The sequence below is a fragment of the Ornithorhynchus anatinus genome, chromosome 4 (genome assembly GCF_004115215.2).
Source record: "Ornithorhynchus anatinus isolate Pmale09 chromosome 4, mOrnAna1.pri.v4, whole genome shotgun sequence".
NCBI classification, from domain to species: domain Eukaryota; kingdom Metazoa; phylum Chordata; class Mammalia; order Monotremata; family Ornithorhynchidae; genus Ornithorhynchus; species Ornithorhynchus anatinus.
The window spans coordinates 95,058,212-95,081,302 of record NC_041731.1 but is presented as its reverse complement, the minus strand read 5'-3'; the positions used below and the strand labels follow the sequence as shown (position 1 = coordinate 95,081,302).

The 23,091-nt window shown below is 44.1% G+C and overlaps 1 protein-coding gene across 1 annotated transcript in view; it reads left to right on the top strand.

Moving 5' to 3' along the window:
• DR1 (down-regulator of transcription 1) overlaps positions 1–11,306 on the top strand; it is a 28,640-nt gene extending 17,334 nt beyond the window's left edge. Inside the window, exon 3 of the mRNA XM_029062969.2 lies at positions 7,965–11,306. Within this exon, the coding sequence (XP_028918802.1) occupies positions 7,965–8,111 (147 nt within the window). The 3' untranslated portion in view covers positions 8,112–11,306. The remainder of the gene's footprint in view (positions 1–7,964) is intronic.
• The last annotated feature ends 11,785 nt before the right edge of the window (positions 11,307–23,091 follow it).

The following is a 23,091-nucleotide window of genomic DNA, read 5'->3' as shown; positions in this document are numbered from 1 at the left end:
TTCCACATGAATTCCAGAGCCTTGTAATTTCTTCGAATGACCAATAGATCCCTCTGAAGACATTTGTGTTCCCAGACTCTGAAATCTCTTGGATCTTGGATGAACAATCACTGCCTCAACACTGCATTGTAGGATGCCTGTTTTTTTCTACTCACCACATCACGAGAAGCAGTGTGGCCTAGTGGATAGAACACGGACCTGGGACTCCGCCGCATGTCCGCTGTGTGACTTTGGGCAAGTCACTTCACTTCTCTGAGCCTCAGTTGCCTCATCCATAAAATGGGGATTAAGACCATAGACTCACTGTGGGCAGAGACTGTGTCTGGTTATTGTTATATTGTACTCTCCCAGGCACTTAGAGCAATGTTTTCCACACAGTGAGGGGTCAATAAATACGACTGAATGAAAGGATCGAATGATGTGGACGGGCTTAGTCCAACCTGATTAGCTTTTGTCTATTCTAATACTTAGTACAGTGCCTGGCATATAGGAAGCGCTTCACAAATACTTGTAAAAAAAAAAAAAATTATTTTCCCTTCACAAGATACACTAAGGCCCCTTCAGATCTCTAATCCCTGCTCTCCCCCTCAAACCTTCTCTTGGTCCTGCCTTCCCACCTCTCCTTTCCATGTCCTGTTCTCATGACTCATTAGCTCAGTCTTCATGCTTCACAAGCAGAGCTCTAGTGCTGATTGAGTGTAATAAGAATGAAACCTCACGGATTGCTAACAGTGCACTTTAAAGATGTGGAAATACTTGCGACCTAATTGCAGATGGTTGAAGTGTTTTTTAGAGGAGTTTTTTAATGGTGTTCATTCAGTCGTATTTATTGAGCGCTTACTGGGTGCAGAGCACTGTACTAAGCACTTGGGAGAGTACAGTACAACATTAAGCAGTCACATTCCCTGCCCACAACAAACTTACAGTCTGGAGGGGGGAGACAGACAACAATACAAATACATAAAATGACAGATCCGTACATAAGTGCTGTGGGGCTGGGAGGGGGGAAGAGCAAAGGGAGCAAGTCAGAGTGACGCAGAAGGGAGTGGGAGATGAGGAAAAGTGGGGCTTAGTCTGGGCTGGACTCTTTAATAAGGCTTTGATTCGGGGGGAGAGTCATTGTCTGACGGATTTGAGAAGGGGAGGGCGTTGCAGGCCAGAGGCAGGACGTGGGCTGGGGGTCAGCATCGAGACAGGAGAGATGGAGGCACAATGAGAAGGGAAGAACTAGAGGAGCGAAGTGTGCAGGCCAGGTTGTAGAAGGAGAGAAGCGAGGTGAGGTAGGAGGGGGCAAGGGGGCAAGGTGTTGGACTGCCTTAAAGACAATGGTGAGGGTTTTTTTGATATGGAGATAGATAAGCAACCACTGGAGATTTTTGAGGAGGGGAGTGACATGGCCTATCACAAACACACATTTTTGCAGAAAGATGATCCGGGAAGCAGAGTAAAGTATGGACTGGAGTCAGGAGAGACAGGAGGTTGGGGGGTCAGCAAGGAGGCTGATGCAATAATCTAGGATAATTGATTGTTTTAACGTGGCAGTTTGGATGGAGAGGAAAGGGCAGATTTTAGCAGTTGTGAAGGTGGGACCGACAAGATTTAGTGGTGAGTTTGAATAAAATGTGTGGGTTGAATGAGAGAGGAGTCAAGGATGATACCGAGGTTCCGGGCTTGTGAGACAGGAAGGAGGGTGGCACCGTCTACAGTGATGGGAAAGTCACAGGGAGGACAGGTTTGAGTAGGAAGATAAGGAGCTCCATTTTGGACATGTTAAGTTTGAGGTGATGGGAGGAAATCCAAGTCGAGATGTCTTGAAGGCAGGAGGAGGTGCGAGCCTGGAGAGAGATCGGGGGAGGTGATGTAAATTTGGGTATCAGCCGCATAGAGGTGGTAATTGAAACCACCACGGAAGTGAATGAGTTCTCCAAGGGAGTGGGTGTAGATGGAGAATAGAAGAGGACCCAGAACTGAACCTTGAGGAGTGGGAGGCAGAGGAGGAGCCCGCAAAGGAGGCTGAGAATGAATGGCCAAAGAGACAAGAGGAGAACCAGGCGAGGACAGGGACAGCGAAGCCAAGATTGGATAACGTTTTCGGGAGAAGAGGATGGTCCTCAGTGTCGAAGGCAGCTGAGAGATTGAAGAGGTTTAGGATGGAGTAGAAGCTGTTGGATTTGGCAAATAGGAGATCATGAGGATCTTTGAGAAGGCGGTTTCTGTGAAGTTAAGTGGATAGAGCCAGATTGGAGGGGGTCAAGAAGAGAACTGGAGGAGAGAAATTTGAGACAGGGTGTAGGCAACTCACTCAACGAGTTTGGAGAGGAATAGAAGGAGGGAAATGGGGCAATTACTGGAGGGAGCCGTGGGTCAAGGGAGTTTTTTAGGATAGGGATGTGGGCATTTTTGAAAGCAGTGGGGAAGAAGCTATTAAAGAGTGAGTAGATGAAGAGGGCTGTTAGCGTTTACTATGTGTCAAAAGCTGTTTTAAGCGTTGGGGTAGATACAAATTAATTAGGTTAGACACAGTCCCTGTCCCACATGGGGTTTACAGCTTAAGTAGGAAGGAGAACAAATGTCCCCATTTTACAGTTGAGGAATCCGAGGCCCAGAGAAGTTAAGTGATTTGATCAAGGTCACACAGCAAGCAAATGGTAGAGCAATGATTAGAACCCCCGAATTGTACATTCCAAGCGCTTAGTACAGTACTCTGCACATACTAAGCGCTCACTAAATACTACTGAATGAATGAATGAACCCAGGTCCTTCTGACCCACAGGTTGTGTTCTCTTCAATAGGTCACACTGCTTCTCAGAATAACAGTGAGTGAGCAGGGTTCAGAGCCGTACTCTTGAATTGCCAAGAATTAGGGGAAATTAGTAGAAAAGAGGAGAACTAATAATAATAATTGGGGTATTTGTTAAATGCTTACTATGTGCTAACTGCTGGGGTAAATACAATACAGTCAGATCAAGACAATCCCTGTCTCAGTTGGGCCTCACAAACTAAATGGTAGGGAGAGCCGAAATTTTATTCCCATTTTACAGATGAGGAAACAGAGGCACAAAGAAGTTAAGTGACTTTCCCCAGGTCACATAGCAACAAACAGCAGAGCTAGGGTTAGAACCCATGTTCTCTAAGTCCCGGTCCTGGGCTTTCCATGCACTAGGGTATGCCGTTTCTCTATGACCTGACCTTACCTGAGAGTATCATTTTTAAATATTGTTTACTTCTTCCCCCAGTAATTTGAAAGGATTTTTCTAATGTGCATTGCAGTTAAAATAAGTGCTACATTTTATTGATATCTAGTGTGGACTGTCTAAGAATAATCTTTAATAGAAAGTGAAATGAGTAAAATTAGAGATTCCATTAACTAAGGTCAAAAGTTCAAACACAATCAAAAGTACTTACCAAAGGTGCCTTTTACTTCAGTGGTATGTACCCCAAGGACCTACTCAGTAAGCACTGGTTATGAAGATGAACATTTTGTATTCATTCATAGGTTTTAAAATTCAACTCAGAAAAGGATTGATGCTAATTCTGTAAATGTTACCTTGAAGAACGTTTGAAAATGTGAGCGAAGAAATTGCTGAGCACTTTTTTGGCGCTCCAGGTCAAAAGGGTTTAAGTGCCTATTTCTGAAACTTGCTTCTGGCTCTCTGTGCCTCTCCTGTCCATGCTTTTCGGACCCTATTTTGCATCAGTCAGTAGCTCTGGCCTCCTCTGTTGGCGCCTTTCCCTGCAGGCATCTTCCTGTCTTTCACTCTTGTTCTTTTTCCTATTCTTAATATTCTCCTCTTCAAAGGTCAGTTCAAACCCTTATGAACAGCATCCCAAGCCAATAGAGTTAATGTCCTCTCTCTCCCCCTTTCTCTCTCTTCTCTCCCCCTTTTTTCTTCTCTTCCCCCCTCCCCACCACCCCACACATGTACAGTGGAACAGAGTATGTATTCAGTTCCTGCCTTGGCAGAGTTTAACTTGGATTAGGACTTGCTGAGGCTCTTCCCTGTGGCCTGTGGGCTGAGCTCCAGGACCTGTCTTGGACTGCCTGGGCATTTAAGATTTATTGCATGCCAGGACATAGTCATGCGACTCACAAGGAGCATTGTTTTGAGGACCTACAGCTTCTTTAGGCATTTGATCAAGGGTGCTTCTCGAGCCGTACCTCCTTCTCACCATGCTTCTAATCCCCCACTTGAACACTAGCCTTCTGGCCAGGAGAAATTTCATTCAGTGGCAGAGCCTGGCGAGTTGCCCTTATGCAGTGCCTGGCTGTTCTCCAGTATAAATTTAGTATTGGTCCTCACCTTCTCTGGGCTGTTTCTGAGTGTTTAGTTTTATGAGTGTGGACTGGACTGTTGCCAGGCAAAATTTTGACTTCCATTAAATTCCAAGCTATTGAAGGCAGGGGACTGAATTTTTTTTCTTGATATTTGTTAAGCGCTTTCTATGTGCCAGATACTGTACTGAGCGCTGGGATAGTTGCCAGCTAATCAGGTTGGACACAATCAGCGCTTAACAAATACCATCATCACTTGGGGCTCACAGTCTTAATCCCCATTTTACAGATGAGGGAATTGAGGCACAGCGAAGGAAAGTGATTAGCCCAAGGTCACACAGCAGACAAGTGGTCAAGCTGATATTAGAACCACAGGTCTCAAGGCCCATGCTTTACCTACTAGGCCACGGTGCTTCTGTTGTGTATTCCTAAGTGCTTAATACAGCATTCTGTACCCAGTAGTGTGGTGGTCGTGGGCAGCTGAAGACTTCCATAATAAGGTTCTATTTGTGCCTAAAACAGACCCCAGAGCAATGGTGGATTTGTGGGATGCAGCAGTTAAGCCAATTCCTCAATAATTTTAGGCTTTTGGAATGGGAAGACAAATACTTCCGTGGTTGAATAACTGAATAATTCAATCAATCAAAGGGTTTTATGAATGCTTATTATGTGCTGAGCACTTTACTAAGTACTTGGGAGAGTACAGTGGTTCCTGTCCACAAGGAGCTTTGAATTGGATGATACCCACTACTTGCTAATGTTCTTCTAATAGGGCTAAACATCTTAGAAATGTGGGCTGTATATTCCATCTTACAAACAGTTTTCCTCAGGAGTGGAAAGCAGAATTTTGTGGTGTCACGAACGGTCCTAATCCAATGGGCTTTCCTCCATTCTAATCCTCCTGGACCTCTCAGTTGCCTTCAGCAATGATGGCGACCCACTTCTCCTGGAAACATTATCCAACTTTGGCTTCGCTGATTGTCTTCTCCTGGTTCTCCCCTCTTCTCCTTCTCAATCTCTTTTTTAGGCTCCTTCTCCGCCTCCCACCTTGTAACTGCAGGAATCCCTCATGGCTCAGTTTTGAGTCCCCTTCTATTCACCATTTACACCTACTCCTTAGGAGAACTCATTCACTCCCAAGGTTTTAACTACTATCTCTCTGTGGATGATTCCCAAATCTACATCTCCAGCCCTTTTCTTTCTTGTCCTCCGCCGTCTATTTCATCCTGCCTTCAGGACATCTCTATTTGGATGTCCTGCCAACGTTTAACGTGTTCAAAATAGACCTCCTCATCTTCCCACCCATACCCTGCCCTCCACCGAATTCCCATAACTGTGGGCAACACCACCATCCTCCCTGTTTCACAAGCCTGTAACCTTGACATTACCTTCGACCCACCTCTTTCATTCCACGCACGTATTCAGTCTGTCACCAGATCCTGTCAATTCAAGCTTCACTACATCACCCTTCACCCTTTCCTCTCCATCCAAACTGCTATCACGTTACTCCAAGCACTCAATATATCCCGCCTTGATTATTGTATCAGCCTCCTTCCGACCTCCTGTCTCTCCCGCTCTGAGTCCATACTCTGCTGCCTGGATCCTTTTTCTACAGAAACGCTCAGTCGACGTTTCCCCACTCCTCAGAAGCCTCCAGTAGTTGTCCTTCCATTCCACATCAAATAGCAACTCCTTACCATCCCCTCTAAAGCACTCAATTACCTTGACCCCTCTTACTTCACCCCTCTAATTTCTTACTACAGCCCAGCCCACATGCTTCGCTCCTCTAATGTCAACCTGTTCACTGTACCTCGATCTCGTCTATCTTGCCACCGACCCCTTTCCCACATCCTTCCTCCCCATTTATATCCAACAGATGATCAATGTCCCCACCTTCAAGCTTTATTAAAAATATATCTCCTAAGAGGCCTTCCTCAGTAAACCCCTCATTTCCTCTTCACCTCTGCCCTTGGATTTTCATTCCCCCCATGGCACTTACGTACATATCCATAGCTTATTTATATTACAATCTGTCTCCCCTTTTAGACTATAAGTTCCTTGTGGGCAGGGAATGTGTCTTCCAACATTCTTATATTGTACTCTCCCAAGTGCTCAGTACAGTGTTCTGCACACCAGTGCTCGATAAATACCATTGATTAAATACTACTCTTAGTGAAACCCTTGAATCCTTTTCTGTGAAAATAATCATAAAGATGGTATTTGTTGAATGGTTACTACTTACCAAGCAGAGTACTAAGCAATGGGATAGATATAAGGTAATCAGGTCAGACACAGTCCCTGTCCCACTGTATTATGCCAAAATGTTGTCTAGAAGGGAATTAGTACTGCTCTGTTCTAAAACATCTACATACAATCAAGCCCTATTGTAAATTGGGGTATAATAGCTTTCACCCTCAGCCCTCCTGCCCTACCCACCTCCCTCCTCCTTGCATTTTCCTTTAACTGGGGCATAAAATGATGGAAGGTAAGGGAGTAGTCTGACTGTTGAACTGGTGCCAGCTGCAGGGCCGTCCAAAGAATAGCAACAGGTTTGAAAGGGCATGGTGATAGTCATAATGTCGTTAAATTTCTCCTAATTCATCTCCTAATTCATACCATATTTCTAATCCCGCCTTAGCGAGTTGTCAGCTGACAGAGTGTACCCTGAACTGAACCTGGGAGAAGATCTAACCCCTTTCAGTGGTCAGAAAAAGGAGACTTGAATTTTCCTTCCGTTAATTCTATTGTCCGAGTTGGAGGCGGCCCCCGGCCTGGGGTCCGAAAATGAGGGCTACACTATTTATCACCCGTTGTTCAGCCAATCTGGGCTACTGAAGAGGGTTGTAGTGGAAATTCATTGTACTTATTGATGAAGGGAGAAACTGAGCTACTAAGAGAACTCTATGGATCCACTACCAGAACAATTGCAGATGGAAAGCGGGGTGTTCTGGGAGAGATGTGTCCGTGATGTCGCTACGGGTGGGAAACAACTCAACCGCATAATACGAGACAGGGGAATTACAGTGCACGCAACCTAGAATTTGGCTCTCTTCCTCACAGTCTTCTGTCTTGCATCCTGTGGCTTACCCCTCGCATTTACTCACGAGTAGCATGAGTAGGCAGTTCATTTTAATGAATTAAAAAACAAAGTCACTGTTTACACAGGACGTAAAGAACAGTTGAAATGATTTCGAGGCTCACACCCACCCAAATGATCTCGCTTGGGCGATTGCAGCCGAAGGGATGATTTGGGTATGGGAGTAACTACCCCAGTGGAAGAGCCGCGGGCCCGAAAGACAGAGGTCCTGGGTTCGAGTCACAGCTCTGACACGCATTCTCTGTGTGGCCTAGGGCAAGTCACTTAACCGCCCCACACCTCAGTTTCCCTAGCTGTAAATTGGGGGTAATAACACCTAACCCTACCTGGCAGGATTGTTGTGAGGAGTAAATAAGTAACGCAAGGCGCTTTGATAATAAAAACACCACCTAGAAACACCCCTTCTAAACTGTCAGCCCATTGTGGGCAGGGATTGCCTCTATTGCTGAATTGTACTTTCCAAGCACGTAATATAGTGCTCTGCAGACAGTAAACGCTCAATAAATAGATCGAACAAATGAATGATTGAATCTCGACGGCTTCGTCGGAAGTTGCCAAAATCCATACGTGACCAGACTTTTTGTGTGCCTTTAGGCTAGACAGCAGCAGGCAGAACTGGCCCAGCAAGAATGGCTGCAGATGCAACAAGCGGCCCAGCAAGCGCAGCTCGCTGCAGCCTCGGCCAGTGCATCCAATCAGACGGGATCTTCTCAGGATGAAGATGATGAAGATGACATCTGAAATTCCACCAGCTGCGTTTCTATCCCCTCTCCACAAATCTTTCCCTGCACAATGAAACAGTGCAACGAATGCTTAATCTGTAATTTTGTATGCATCTTGGTGGACTGGCCTCTGGTATTCTAAGGATGTCTGCTGTTGAGTTTCAGCTGTCGTGTGCTATACATGTCAAAAAAAAAAAACTGTTCCTTTGAACTCTTGAAGATTTATGGTTCAGTATCATATCAATTTTGAATTTTTAATGGTGTTTATGGAAATTTTAGATAGCAGTGAGGTCCTTTGTTTGATCAATAAAAAGCAGTGTTACCATAAACTAAAGTTTATAAAATACAGTGGGATTTATACAGAAGCTCTAATCTACAATTGCATATCCTCTGCCCTTTTAACTATATATATAAAAGAAAACACATAGGGAATTTTTTAATTTTTTTGTGGGGTGGAGGTAGAGTCATGCAGTAGGCTTTGGGGCGGGTTAGTGGAAAAAAAAGTCAAGGATTCAGCTCCCAAGAGGCTGAATTTTTGTCCTTTTAAAAACGTGGCTAAAGAAATGGCAGTAGATATTGCGTGTGCTCCAGTAATATACACTTAAAAAGAAATTGGAAAATGAGAAACTTCTTCAAAGCTAGGGAAAAGAATGTTTAAAAGGAGTTGTACAAATTCAATTGTCTTTTGTTTTTTGTACAGTGGTAAAAACCGAGATTTTTATTGTGCCATCTATTTAGTCTTGATCTCAACTAATACTACATTTCAACGCTGCCCAGTTTTGAGGACTGTCCTGGTTGTTTCACTCCTATCTGATGTTCTTGATGGTGTGAATTGCATGAATCAAACTCGTTCAGATTCTTAAATTGTATCGGTGGAATATGGTGAAGCTATTGCCTTTCATGGTGTAACTGGGATTCATGAATATCCAATTTAAGAGGAGGGGAAATAGAAACTGGATAAGTATGCTTGCAGTAAGAGGGATTTATTTTATTTTATTTCTTTTCATTTAACCCATAGTTGTTAGATTATTGTTGTCAGCATAATAACATTTTCCTGGCTAGGTTACCAACAGGTTTCTAAACTACCTTTTGAAATGACATTGTTGTGTTCTTAATTCCAATTGGGTAGTAGTTTAAAAACAAATCTCGATTGTTACGTGAACTTGCCCCTGGGCTGATCGGCACCACATAGAGAGTGAGTGGAACATCTTTTAACGGGCTGAATGAAATACACCCCCTCCCTCCCAAAATGGATGAAAAGTTCTTTGGTTCAAGTAAAGCACAGTAGTTGTCAGCCATGGAAATCTAATGTTGTGAAATTCTGGTTCACATTTTGGGCTGACCCATTTTCCTGTGTCAGCCATGTCCTTACATTGCTAGGGCAAGAAGGTGTGAAAAAACATGTATTTTTACAGAATTAATGACAAAATCTTGTGGCCATTTTAAATAGAGAGCTGACAGGTACAATCAAAGGTTATTGAGATCACTTAAGAATGATGCTTTGCAGTTTTAAGCAAGGTGAAAAGTTATCCAGCATTAATTAAATACACCCCCTCCATGCAATGAAAAGACAGTTTGAGTATCTGAAGTTATTTCATGGAGACTGCTTGAAGTATGTTGGACAAGATCTAAGGAAATGTTTTTTTAAAGGTGTAAGTACCAAAGGTAATGAAGCTAGTCTAGAGAATTAATATGTCAATAAGCAGTGTTGGCTTTTTCTAATTTGTACTGTAACATCTTTACACTTTCTATTTTTAAAGAATCTTTCTTTAAGCTACTTAGGATTTTTTTTATGCCTCTTTTCTGATGCAGAATTCAGGTTAATATTTTACTGCATCTGGTATGTACGGTATATTATGTTTGGATCCTCGTGACTTTTCCTTTTGGACATTCTTGTGCTTTCACGTGCTATATTCTTCAAGCAATAAAATTCTGATGTGTTTTATAAATTGTTTTTATATTTAATACTTTGTATGCATTTATAATGTGAGAAAGCTGGAGTTGCTCTTAATGCTATCTTCTTTTCAACTGCTTCCTTTAACGTATGTCATTGTTGGTCAGACTTAGGTACATGTTTGACAAACGGCGATTTACATCACTTCCTTGTTTGCTTTCTCTTTTGGGAATTGTCATTTTGGTTGCTTGCATTTCTGTAATGCAACGAGTATGGTAAGTGTGGAAAATTAAAGAAAGTGTAAAGCTTGTTTAGCATTCCGGGGCCAACAGGTGCTTCTACTTGATCATTTATTCAACTGCTGCTGTGAAATTGCTAGAATCTCTGGGGCGTTAAAAAAAACGAAAAAAAAAACTTGGCTTAAATCCTGTGTTTTGTATAAATAAAGATTTCCCATTTCCCTGGGTGTATAATTTAGGCAGGTTGGAAGGACCACAGTGCAGTAACAAGGATACCAGTTAGTGCACCAAAGAATTGATTTATTCTGTTCACATTAAAAAGCTAGTGAAATTTCCAAAGTGCCTGACTTATACCCAGCTTAGTTATCCCATGTCATGTGGCCTGTTGTTATTTAAGCTTATTTGAGAGAACAGCTTAATTTTACTAAATGAAATAGAATTTTTGGAAGAAAACTTTTAATAATTTCTGGAGTCCTTAAAAATTGTTTGGCGTAAGATACAAATTAATAGGAAACGTGACTCTGTTATTACAGAATGAAAACATGTGGAAGAGGACTGTAGTTGAAAGTGTTAGTGATGCCATTTGTAAAGTGTAAAATATGTAAAATTGTTTTCTTATTCATTTACACTTACTATTCTTAAGCTGTGTGACTTTGCATTGTCTGTTTTAGCATGAACTTAGAATTTTGGCAAAATGCTCAGATACGGATTTGGCTCTTTTCTGAAAGGAATAGTGACTCGATATTGTACAGTATAAATTTCAGGAGTTCAGGTGACAGAGTTGATAGTGTTTCCGTGAGAAGAAACACACGAAGGCCTCAAAACTCAAGGGTAACTTCCTAATGTAATGATTATTCTATCCTACATGGTGTAGCAAAACTGTGGTAAGCAGAGTAACACTGACATGCTTCCGTCACCTATTGAAATTTGTTGGATGAGCGTTTTCAGTGGATAGTATGCTGCCAGGATGCAGCAGTGTTTAAGACAATTGTGTTCCTTTTCATTGCTTTACAATGTTCAAGGGCAAAAGATTTATGATGTTACTATATCTGTGGATTAAATTATGTACATTTGTATTGGCCTTCAGTATTTGCTTAGATTTCCACCGTTTCACCACTGGTGCCGTTCAGTAACTTGGCCTTTGGCAGTTGTGGGCCAGATCCCGGGTTCTTCGACCCAGTGCTACAGAAAGACTCTCTTCCCTTCACCCTCAGGGTTGCAGTGCTCAACTGAAAACTCAAATCTTGTTCAACAGCCGGGGAGAACAGTCTTGCCAAAACTCTGAGTGTTTTTCTAATTTGCTCTGAACATTAAATTGCCCCTGCTTTAAGAAAATAACAAATGCCGTACAACATAAGATGACTTCCAGTAAAAGTCATTCATAGGATATTAGATTTGAAATGGAAGCTTGAGGAAATGGACAGTGTGCTGTGTAGCTTTCCTACGTTCATCTATTTTAGTGAATTTTAGATTGCTTTGAAACAGAGCTTGGGTCATTTTTGTGCTCAGGCTCCGGGAACAGTGCAGAGTGTTTGTTTTAAGAAATTAGAATGTTGTGGCCCAATTGTCTGCAAGGAACTGATTCCCACTGAAATTGCAGACTCAAAAGTGAATTTCTAATATTAAAATCATTATTTAGCTTGTGGTAACTATTTATAGTCAGGATTACTTGTCGCCATTTCCTTTCCTCCAACGAGCTTTCTCACAGCCTGGGATTTCAAGATGGGAGAAGTAGCTCATCCCATTGCTCTGAAAAACAAAATGCCCTAGAAGCTTCAGGAAATCGAAAGAAAAACATCTCCCCCTGTTCACTTTTATGCCCCCTTTCTCTTAAAATGACCCTGTTGTTAAACCCTCTTTCCCTTTAACTGTCATCCTGTTTTTTGTCATTATCATGGTTATTTGGTATTTTGGTATCTTACTATGTGCCTAGCACTGTTGTAAGCGCTGGGGTAGATACAGGGTAATCAGGTTGTCCCACGGGAGACTCACAGGTAATCCCCATTATACAGATGAGGTAACTGAGGCACAGAGAAGTGAAGTGACTTGCCCACAGTCACACAGCTGACAAGTGGCAGAGCCGGGAGTCGAACCCATGACCTCTGACTCCGAAGCCCAGGCTCTTTCCACTGAGCCACGCTGCTTATTTGTATCCATGAGTGCAGGTGATGGGTAGAGGTCTCTCCTCGGCTGGCCGTGTTTTGCTCCTTTCTCCAGCCCGTGTTGTCCAGGGCTCCACCTTCTCTCTCAGCACTTGAGGTGAGAGGGAGAGGCAGGACAATCAATCATCGTTATTCAGTGCTTACTCTGTGCAAAGCACTGTACTAAACGCTTGGGGGAGTATGATACAACAGAATTAGCAGTTCCCTGCCCATAATGAAATCACAATCTAGAAGGGGAGACAAACATTAATATGAATAAATAATTTATAAATATAGAATTTAAAGATAAGTACATAAATGCTGTGGGGTTGGGGTGAATATCAAATGCCCAAAGATCACAGATTGTAGTGCAAAGACACAGAAGGGAGAGCCAGCCGGGGAAGAGAGAGCTTAATCAAGGAAGGCTGCTTGGAGGAGATGTGATCTTAGTAATGCTTTGAGGGTGGAAAGAAATGGTCTAGCATATATGGAGGGGGAGGAAGTAATAATAATAATGTTGGTATTAAGTGCCTACTATGTGCAGAGCACTGTTCTAAGTGTTGGGGTAGATACAGGGTAATCAGGTTGTCCCACGTGAGGCTCACAGTTAATTCCCATTTTACAGATGAGGTAACTGAAGCATAGATAAGTGACTTGCCCACAGTCAGCTGACAAGTGGCAGAGCCGGGATTTGAACCCAGGACCTCTGACTCCCAAGCCCGGGCTCTTTCCACTGATCCATGCTGCTTGGCGGCGGCGAGATAGGTATCGGGGCCCAGGGAGTAAGCTGGTATTGGAGATGCGGAATGTGGGCTGGGCTGTAGTAGGAGATTAGTGAGGTGAGGTAGGATGGGACAAGATGATTGAGTGCTTTGAAGCCTGTGAGCCCCATGGGGAACAGGGACTGTCCACCCTGATTTGTCTATATCCACTCCAGTGCTTAGTACACTGCCTGGCACATGGTAAGCACTTAAGAAATACCATTATTATTACTAATAATAATGGTAAGAAGTTTCTGTTTTTTGTGGAGGTGGGTAGGCAGCAGCCTTTGTATGTTCTTGAGTAGTAGCGAGGCATGAACTGAATGTTACTGTTGATAAATGATTCATGCAGCAGAGAGAAGTTTGGAGTGGGGCAAGACAGCGAGATCAGCAAGGAGGCAGATGCAGTAGTCAAGGTGGGATAGGATAATAATAATGTTGGTATTTAAGCGCTTACTATGTGCAGAGCACTGTTCTAAGCGCTGGGGTAGATACAGGGGAATCAAGTTGTCCCAAGTGCTTGGATTAGCATGGTAGAAGTTTGGATGGAGAGGAAAAGGTGGATTTTAACAATGTTACGGAGGTAGAACAGACAGGATTTGATGATGGACTGAATATGTGGATGGAATGAGAGAGATGAGTCAAGGACAACGCCAAGGTTACAGGATCGTGAGGTAGGATAGCAGTGTTGCCCACAGTGATGGGAAATATGGGGAGGACGGGGTTTGGGTGGGAAGGTAAATTCAGTTTTGGTTATGATTAATTTCAGGTGTCGGCAGGGCATCCTAGTAGATAGGTCTAGAAGGCAGGAGGAAATGCAAGATTGCAGGCAAGGTGAGAGGTCAGGGCTGGAGATGTAGATTTGGAAATCATCTGAGTAGAGATGGTAATTAAAGCCATGGGAGTGAATGAGTTCTCTAAGGGAGTGGATGTAGAGAGAGAATAGAAGGGGACCTAGAACTGAGCCTTGAGGGATCTCTACTGTCAGAGGGTGAGAGGCAGAAGAGGATCCAGCAAAAGAAACTGAAAAGGAGGGGACGAGAGGAGAACCAAAAAGAGAAGAGTGTCAATGAATCCAAAGTTGGATAAGGTTTCAAGAAGGGGGTGGTCTACCATGTCAAAGGTAGCTGAGAGGCCTAGAAGGACTAGGATGGAGTAAAGGCCGTCAGTTTGGGTAAGAAGGTTATTGGTTACCTTAGAGGGAGCTGTTTCTGTGGAGTGAAGGGAGTGGTAACCAGATTGGAGGGGATCTAGGAGAAAGTTGGAGGATAAGAAGTGGAGACAGTGAGTATAAACAACTCAAGAAATTTAGAGAGAAATAATATTAGTATTTGTTAAGTGATTACTATGTGCAGAGCACTGTTCTAAGCGCTGGGGGAGATACAGGGTAATCAGGTTGTCCCACATGAGGCTCACAGTCTTCATCCCCATTTTACCGATGAGGTAACCGAGGCACCGAGAAGTGAAGTGACTTGCCCACAGTCACACAACTGACAAGTGGCAGAGTCGGGATTCAAACCCATGACCTCTGACTCCCAAGCCCGGGCTGTTTCCACTGAGCCCGGGAGATGGAGTAATAACTGGAGGGAGCTGTGGGGTCAGAGGAGTATCTTTTTAGGACAGGGGATACATAAGCATGTTTAAAAGCAGTGGGGAAGAAGCTTTTAGAAAGCCAACATTTGAAGATGGCAGTCGAGGAGGGAAGAAGGGATGGAGCGAGTGTTTTGATAATAATAATGTTGGTATTTGTTAAGCGCTTGTATATGTGCAGAACACTGTTCTAAGCGCTGGGTGAGATACAGGGTAATCGGGTTGCCCCACGTGAGGTTCACAGTCTTCATCCCCATTGTACAGATGAGGGAACTGAGGCCCAGAGAAGTGAAGTGACTTGCCCACAGTCACACAGCTGCCAAGTGGCAGAGCTGGGATTCGAACCCATGACCTCTGGCTCCCAAGCCCGTGCTCTTTCCACTGAGCCATGCTGCTGCTCTGTATGAAGGGATGGGGACAGAAGCATAGATGGAGGGGTGAGATTTAGGAGGTGAGAGATTTCATCCTGAGTTACTGCAGGGAACATAGGGAGAGTCAAGGAGGGTGGAGGAGGAAGGGGGATTGGAGGGGAACAGGGGAGATTTTAGGGAGATCACACCTTTAGGCTCCAATTTTGTCCATGAAGTAGGTAGCTGGGTCACGAGGGGGAAAGAGATGGTGGGGGCGGCGGGACAGGCGGTTTGAGAAGGGCTTGAGGAGGACAATGGTGTGTTGTGCTTCCTTTGCAAGGAGCTTGAGGGCAGTGCCTTAACTATTGTAAAATGAACTTTTGTTTGAGTGCTAAAATAACTCATCGTGGTTTTACAGAATGCTCATTGGATAGCAGTAATTTTTTGGCTTTCATCAACTATTGGCACACCCTCCTTATCCACTCCTTTTTCTCACTACGCCCCAGTTCACACTTCTTTCCCTCTCAAGCAAACCTACTTCCGGCGTCTCATTCTCATCTCTTTCCCCCCTTCCTTCTTCCGTCTCTCCTTTTCCCTTGCTCACACCCTTCCTCCTGCCTGGAATTCCCTCCCCACAAAAATCTGCTAAACCCCAGCTTTCTGAATCTTTTAAAATTAGTGTTTCTTCTCTCTAGGTCATATAATAACGATGGCATTTGTTAAGGCTTACTATGTGCAAAGCACTGTTCTAAGCACTGCGGAGGATACAAGGTGATCGGGTCGTCCCACGTGGTGCTCACAGTCCTAATCCCCATTTTACAGATGGGTTAACTGAGGCACAGAGAAGTTAAGTGACTTGCCCGAAGTTATACAGAGTGGCTGAGCTGGGGCTGCGTGGCTTAGTGGAAAGAGCCCGGGCTTTGGAGTCAAAGGTCATGGGTTCGAATCCAGGCTCTGCCACTTGTCAGCTGTGTGACTGAGGGCAAGTCACTTCTCTGGGCCTCAGTTCCCTCATCTGTAAAATGGGGATGAAGACTGTGAGTCTCACGTGGGACAACCTGATGACCCTGTATCTACCCCAGCGCTTAGAACAGTGCTCTGCACATAGTAAGCACTAAACAAATACCAACATTATTATTTGAACCCATCACCTCTGAATCCCAAACCCCTGCTCTTTTCCACTGAGCCACGCTGCTTCTCACACATCCCCACAACCACCACCTCAGCACTCATGTCTTGAGGTCTACCTGTCTTACATACCATTACTATTTAAGCACTTAGCTGTGTCTGTCTCCCCTCTAGATTATAAACTTGAAAGGCAGGGAATCATGTATCAATCAATCATATTCATTGAGCACTCACTGTGTGCAGAGCACTGTACCACATGCTTGAGAGAGTACAAGACCTATCTTCTGACTCTATTGTTCTCTCCCCAATTCTTAGCTCGGTGTCCTAAACAGTAGGTGTTTAATAAGTACTATTGATTGATTAGTACTGGCAGAAACTATTTTTAGAGGCATTTTTATTTTAGTACTAAAAATATCCTCAAATCCATGTTGGAGGGTTTGAGGCATTGTAGAAGTAATAAAATGGGCTATCAACGATCACTTTATATTAGCTAGTATGGCATCATATAACAGCATTTAAAGGGGCCTGAAGATCTCCTGATCTACAAAGTCAGCAAAATGACTTCTATCTAATAATGATGGTATTTGTTAAGCACTTACTATGTGCAAAGCACTATTCTAAGCGCTGGGGGGAATACAAGATGATCAGGTTGTCCCACATGGAGCTCACGGTCTTAATCCCCATTTTATAGATGAGGTAACTGAGGCACAGAGAAGTGAAGCGGCTTGCCCAAAGTCACACAGCTGACAAGTGGCGGAGTCGGAATTAGAACCCATGACCTCTGACTCCCAAGCCCGGGCTCTTTCACTGAGCACGCTGCTTCTCTATTTGAGTTATCTATCTCATAGGTGTGTTAGACTAATAATAATTGTGATATTTAAGCACTTACTATGTGCCAAGCACTGTACTGAGCGCAGGGGTGGGGGAGGGATACAAGATCATCAGCTCACACATGGGGCTCACAGCCTAACTAGGGTGGGCAGGGATGGGTATTGAATCCCCATTTTGCAGATGAGGGAACTGAGGCACAGAAAAGTTAAGTGACTTGCCCAAGATCACACAGCAGATTTGTGGCAGAGCTGGGATTAGAACTCTGGCCTTCTGACTCCCAGGCCCGTGCTCTTTCCACCAGGCCATGCTGCTTTTATAAAACCCTTGTTAGAGATGTAACTCACACCGTACATCCCGAGGAGTGCCTTCCCATGTTCGGGTCACTAAAAGAGTGATGTTGTCATGGATGTTAGTGGATGTAGCACACTAATAAAGATAGAATAGTTTTTCTGGCTCTCACACTCTCTTCCCATATAACAGTTGACAAGGTCCTTCAAAAGTCACGTAAACGTTAAGAGAAAACTGAAGACTTCGTTTCTGCCTCTTCAGGGATTTGTGAGTGTTACCTACAAAACTCAACAAATGTTAGGTTAGTTTGCTGAGAAGCAGCGTGGCTTGGTGGAAAGAGCCCGGGCTTTGGAGTCAGAGGTCATGGGTTCGAATCCCAGCTCGGCCACTTGGCAGCTGTGTGACTTTGGACAAGTCACTTCTCTGTGCCTCAGTTACCTCATCTGTAAAATGGGGATTAAGACTGTGAGCCCCACGTGGGACAACCTGATTCCCCTGTGTCTACTGCAGCGCTTAGAACAGTGCTTGGCACATAGTAAGCGCTTAACAAATGCCAACATTATTAACTGTAGTCGGGTTCACTCTAAATCTTTGGAAAAGTGTGAATATGGTTGGGTGGTATCTAATTTGTCGTTTGCTGGCTACTTTCAGTAACTCTACCTCCCACCTTCTTTTTAGGATGAGCTGCAACTTCTTACGATTTGAGAATAACTGTCGAGCTCTGGCTGGTGAGATTATCCATTTGTCTTCCTCAGCGGAAGCCATTTTGTTTGGCAATTTAGGGTTGGAACAGTCCAGTTTGAGCCATATTTGCCTATGGATCCAGTCCCATGATGGGAGAGAGCAGTGAACATAATCAGAAGTCTCATAGAGAAGCAGCATGGCTTAGTGGAAAGAGCCTGGGCTTGGGAGTCAGAGGTCACGGGTTTTAATCCGGGCCCCGCCACTTGGTAACTGTGTGACTTTGGGCAAGTCACATATTCTCTGTGCCTCAGTGACTTCATCTGTAAAATGAGGATGAAGACTGTGAGCCCCACGTGGGACAACCTGATTACCTTGCATCTACCCCAGCGCTTAGAACAGTGTTCGACACATAGTAAGCGCTTAAATACCAACATTATTATTATTATGCCAATGGTGAATTCCAGTCTGGAACAGTGCCATGGTCTGTTGGTCTTGGGTGGTGAAGACATGATGAATGCCAGCCGAGTCTCTGATTCTTGGGGAAAAGGGCAAGGACAAGATCTGCTTTAAAGCTTTAGAAGATACGACTCCAGAGATTTTGCTCGTGCGTGGCCTCAATGCCGCCGAGTGGGAAGCAAGCAGGTGGAGGAACTGCCAGTCTAGATTTTTTAAAAAAGAACAAAAAAAAAAACTGGGGCAGTTGGGAGGAAGGCTAGTACTGCCCAAGATGGTCCATTGAAATTAGAGGAGCTCAAGAAGGAGGCAGGAGAGTTGGGGGCGATGGGTAGTGGAAATATTCATTCATTCAATAGTATTTATTGAGCGCTTACTATGTGCAAAGCACTGTACTGAGCACTGGGAATGTACAATTCGGCAACAGATGAGACAATCCCTGCCCATTGCCGGGCTTACAGTCTAATCAAATACACCCAAATTTGGTGAATCTTATTGGAAGTCTAGGTAGGAGTAAATTTATGCTTGGTGTCACAATAGCAGGATTTTCATTACTTACCTGAAGGTCTGTTTGGTCTTTTTCAAAGTGTCATTTCACATGGAATCTACAGGGGCTTTGGGGATGTTTTTGTAATTTATTTTTTTTGTATTTAAGTGCTTACTCTGTTCCAGGTACTGTACTAAGTGCCAGGGTAGGTACAAGCTAATGAGGTTGGACACAGTCCATGTTCATTCATTCATTCAATAGTATTTATTGAGCGCTTACTATGTGCAGAGCACTGTACTAAGCGCTTGGGATGAACAAGTCGGCAACAGATAGAGACAGTCCCTGCCGTTTGACGGGCTTACAGTCTAATCGGGGGAAACGGACAGACGAGAACAATGGCAATAAACAGCGTCGAGGGAAGAACATCTCGAAAAACAATGGCAACTAATAGAATCAAGGCAATGTACAATTCATTAACAAAATAAATAGGGTAACGGAAATATATACAGTTGAGCGGACGAGTACGTGCTGTGGGATGGGAAGGGAGAGGTGGAGGAGCAGAGGGAAAAGGGGAAAATGAGGCTTAGCTGCGGAGAGGTAAAGGGGGGATGGCAGAGGGAGTAGAGGGGGAAGAGGAGCTCAGTCTGGGAACACTCTTGGAGGAGGTGATTTTTAAGTAGGGTTTTGAAGAGGGAAAGAGAATCAGTTTTGGCGGAGGTGAGGAGGGAGGGCGTTCCAGGACCGCGGGAGGACGTGACCGGGGGTCGACGCGGGATGGCGAGACAGAGGGACGGTGAGGAGGTGGGCGGCAGAGGAGCGGAGCGTGCGGGTGGGCGGTAGAAAGAGAGAAGGGAGGAGAGGTAGGAAGGGGCAAGGTGATGGAGAGCCTTGAAGCCTACAGTGAGGAGTTTTTGTTTGAGCGGAGGTTGATAGGCAACCAGTGGAGTTGTTTTAAGAAGGGGAGTGACAGGCCCAGATCGTTTCTGCAGGAAGATGAGCGGGCAGCGGAGTGAAGAATAGACCAGAGCGGGGCGAGAGAGGAGGAAGGGAGGTCAGAGAGACCACATGGGGCTCACAATCTTTATCTCCATTTTACAGATGAGGTAACTGAGGCCCAGAGAAGTTTAGTTCATGCAATCGTATTTATCGGGCACTTACTGTGTGCAGAGCACTGTACTAAGTGTTTGGGAAAGTACAATACAGCAATAAAGAGAGACAATCCCTGCCCACAACGAGTGCACATCTAGAGCAGGGAGAGTCACTTGCCCAAGTCATACAGGAGATAAGTGGCAGAATCAGGATTAGAACCCAGGTCCTTCAGACTCCCAGGCCCATGCTTGATCCACTAGGCCATGCTGCTTCTCAGTTGCATAACTAAGAATTCAATTATTTCTTTCAGTTCTGCATCAGGAACTGAGAACCTGATATCAGCATTTAAATTTTCCTGGTTTTATGCCAGTGAAGAACTGAGCCTGCATGTTGGTGTGTGTGGTTAAACTGGGCCAGTCAGTCCCGCTTAATGGGCCAATGGCAACTGCAGATGACCAATGCCCACCCAGTAGGCGAAGTCCCTGGAGTAAATTTAAAGTACGTTTTCTTTCTATGGCATAAACTGCTTACTGTCCTCGAATTTTCTTAGACCTTTCAATCATAAAACACAGGATGCGCATTTTCCTCTGGCCATTCTTATGTTTTCCTGCTTATGTTTGCGGACTCTCTTGGGTTTATCGGCTAATCCTCTGAAATTCTGTTACCTGGCATTTATCAATTAAACTCTAAAATTTCAACACGTCCTCGTGCTTTTATTGAGAAGTATCTCGTAATCTATTTTTAGCAGATGGAGGCAACTAAGCAATAATGGATTTGGTCCCCTTTGGCCCAGACGCTACCCTGCTGAAGCTTGAGCACCCCCTACTGGTTTCTGTACCAGTCCATTTCATTTATTGAGCACTTACTGCGTGCGGGACACTGTGCTAAACGCTTGGGAGAGTACAATATAACAATAAGCAGACACATTCCCCGCCCACAGCGAGTTTACAGTCTATAGGGAGAGACAGACTTAAATGACAGACATGTACATAAATGCTGGAGGCTGGGAGGAGATGAATAAAGGGAGTAAGGGCGACGCAGAAGGAGAAGAGAGGAAAGGAGAACTTAGGGAAGGCCTCTTGGAGGAGATGTGCCTTCCATAAAGCTTTGAAGTGGGGGAGAGTCATTGTCAGTCGGATTTGAGTTCCCTGCCCAGGCCAAGCTTACAGTCTAGAGGGGGAAGAGATAGGAATAATCGGTTAGGTTTAAGTGCTTTCCTTTGGGAAGGAGTTATGAGATTCTTTCAACCTAAAGATAAGGTAATTTATGAAAATTGGACACTGTAGAGCAATCCAGCACATGCAAAATGCAGCTCCCTAGTCCAAGACTACACAAAGTGCTAATCCAGAGGTTATAATAGATTCTATGTAAAGTAGGTAGACAATGTCTTCATACAAAGACATTTTTATTTCACTTTATGATTTCCAAATGGGGGAAAATAGTTTTATCAGGATGTGAAATCTGTGCCCAATGTATTTCAAAATGTCAACAGGTGTCTTAGAAAAGTGATGCTCTTAACAATGTATGTTGATGTACCAGATTGTCCCCTACAACATTTGGAAAATTTGGGAGTCAGATGACGTGGGTTCTAGTTCCAACTCCACCATTTGTTTGCTGTCTGACCCTGGACAAGTCATTTAACTTCTCTTTGCCTCAATTTCCTCAACTGTAAAATGGGGATGAAATAGTTATTCTCCCTTCTACTTAGACTGTGAGCCCTATGTGAGACAGAGACCTTGTCCAACCTGATTAACTTGTATCTACCCCAATGCTTAGAACAATGTTTGACACATAGTAAGTGCTTAACGAATACCATTATAATTTTTTATTATTCATTGCCATCACTAAACACTTTCACTGTGGGAAGGGAACATGTCTATCAACTCTGTAATACTGTATTCTCGACCAAGCGCTTAGTACAGAGAAGCAGCGTGGCTCATTGGAAAGAGCCCGGGCTTGGGAGTCAGAGATCATGTGTTCGAATGCCGGCTCTGCCACTCGTCAGCTGTGTGACTGTGGGCAAGTCACTTAACTTCTCTGGGCCTCAGTTACCTCATCTGTAAAATGGGGATTAACTGTGAGCCTCACGTGGGACACCCTGATTACCCTGTATCTACCCCAGCGCTTAGAACAGTGCTCTGCACATAGTAAGCGCTTAACAAATACCAACATTATTACAGTGCTCTGCACATAGTAAGCACTCAATAAATACAATTGATTGATAAAGGGGGTGGGGCTTTCCAGCAGCTAGGTCAAATGCATTCCTAAGCCAGTGGCTGCTTTATATGTTAAATATCCATTCATTCTATCAGAGCTGCATATTTTTTGGTTAAAATAATCACTGACTTAATATATTATTATTGATTATTATTGTATTTAGCATAATAGTGTTAGCTAGCAGGCCTTCCATGCAGGAAGGGACATGGGCTAATTAATAATGATGGCATTAAGTGCTATGTGCTGCGCACTTTGCTAAGCACTGTCAAGTCAAATAGATTGGGCAAAGTTTGAGTGAAGGATAACAGGCATTTATCTCCATTTCGCAGGTGAGGAAATTATTAATTATAATTATTAATTTACTAATAATGATGTATTTGTTAAGTGCTTACTATGTGCCAAGCATTGTTCTAAGCACTGAGGTAAATACAAGGTAGTCAGGTTGTCCCACGTGGAGCTCACAGTCTTAATTCCCATATTACAGATGAGGTAACTGAGGTGCAGAGAAGTTAAGTGACTTGCCCAAAGTCACACAGCTGACAAGTGGCAGAGGTGGGATTAGAACCCCTGACCTCTGACTCCCAAGCCTGGCTCTTGCCACTAAGCCATACTGCTTCTCGTGAAGTCCAACGGACCTGGGTTCTAATTCCAGCTCCGCCACTTGTCTGCTCTGTGACCTTAGCTCCTTTAACTTCTGTACGCCTCAGTTACCTCATCTGTAAAATGGGAATTGAGACTGTGAGCCTCCTGTGGGACAGGAACTGTGTCCAACCTGATTACCTAGCATCTACCCAGCACTTGTGCCTGGCACAAAGTGAGTTCCTAACAAATACATAAAAAAACCAGC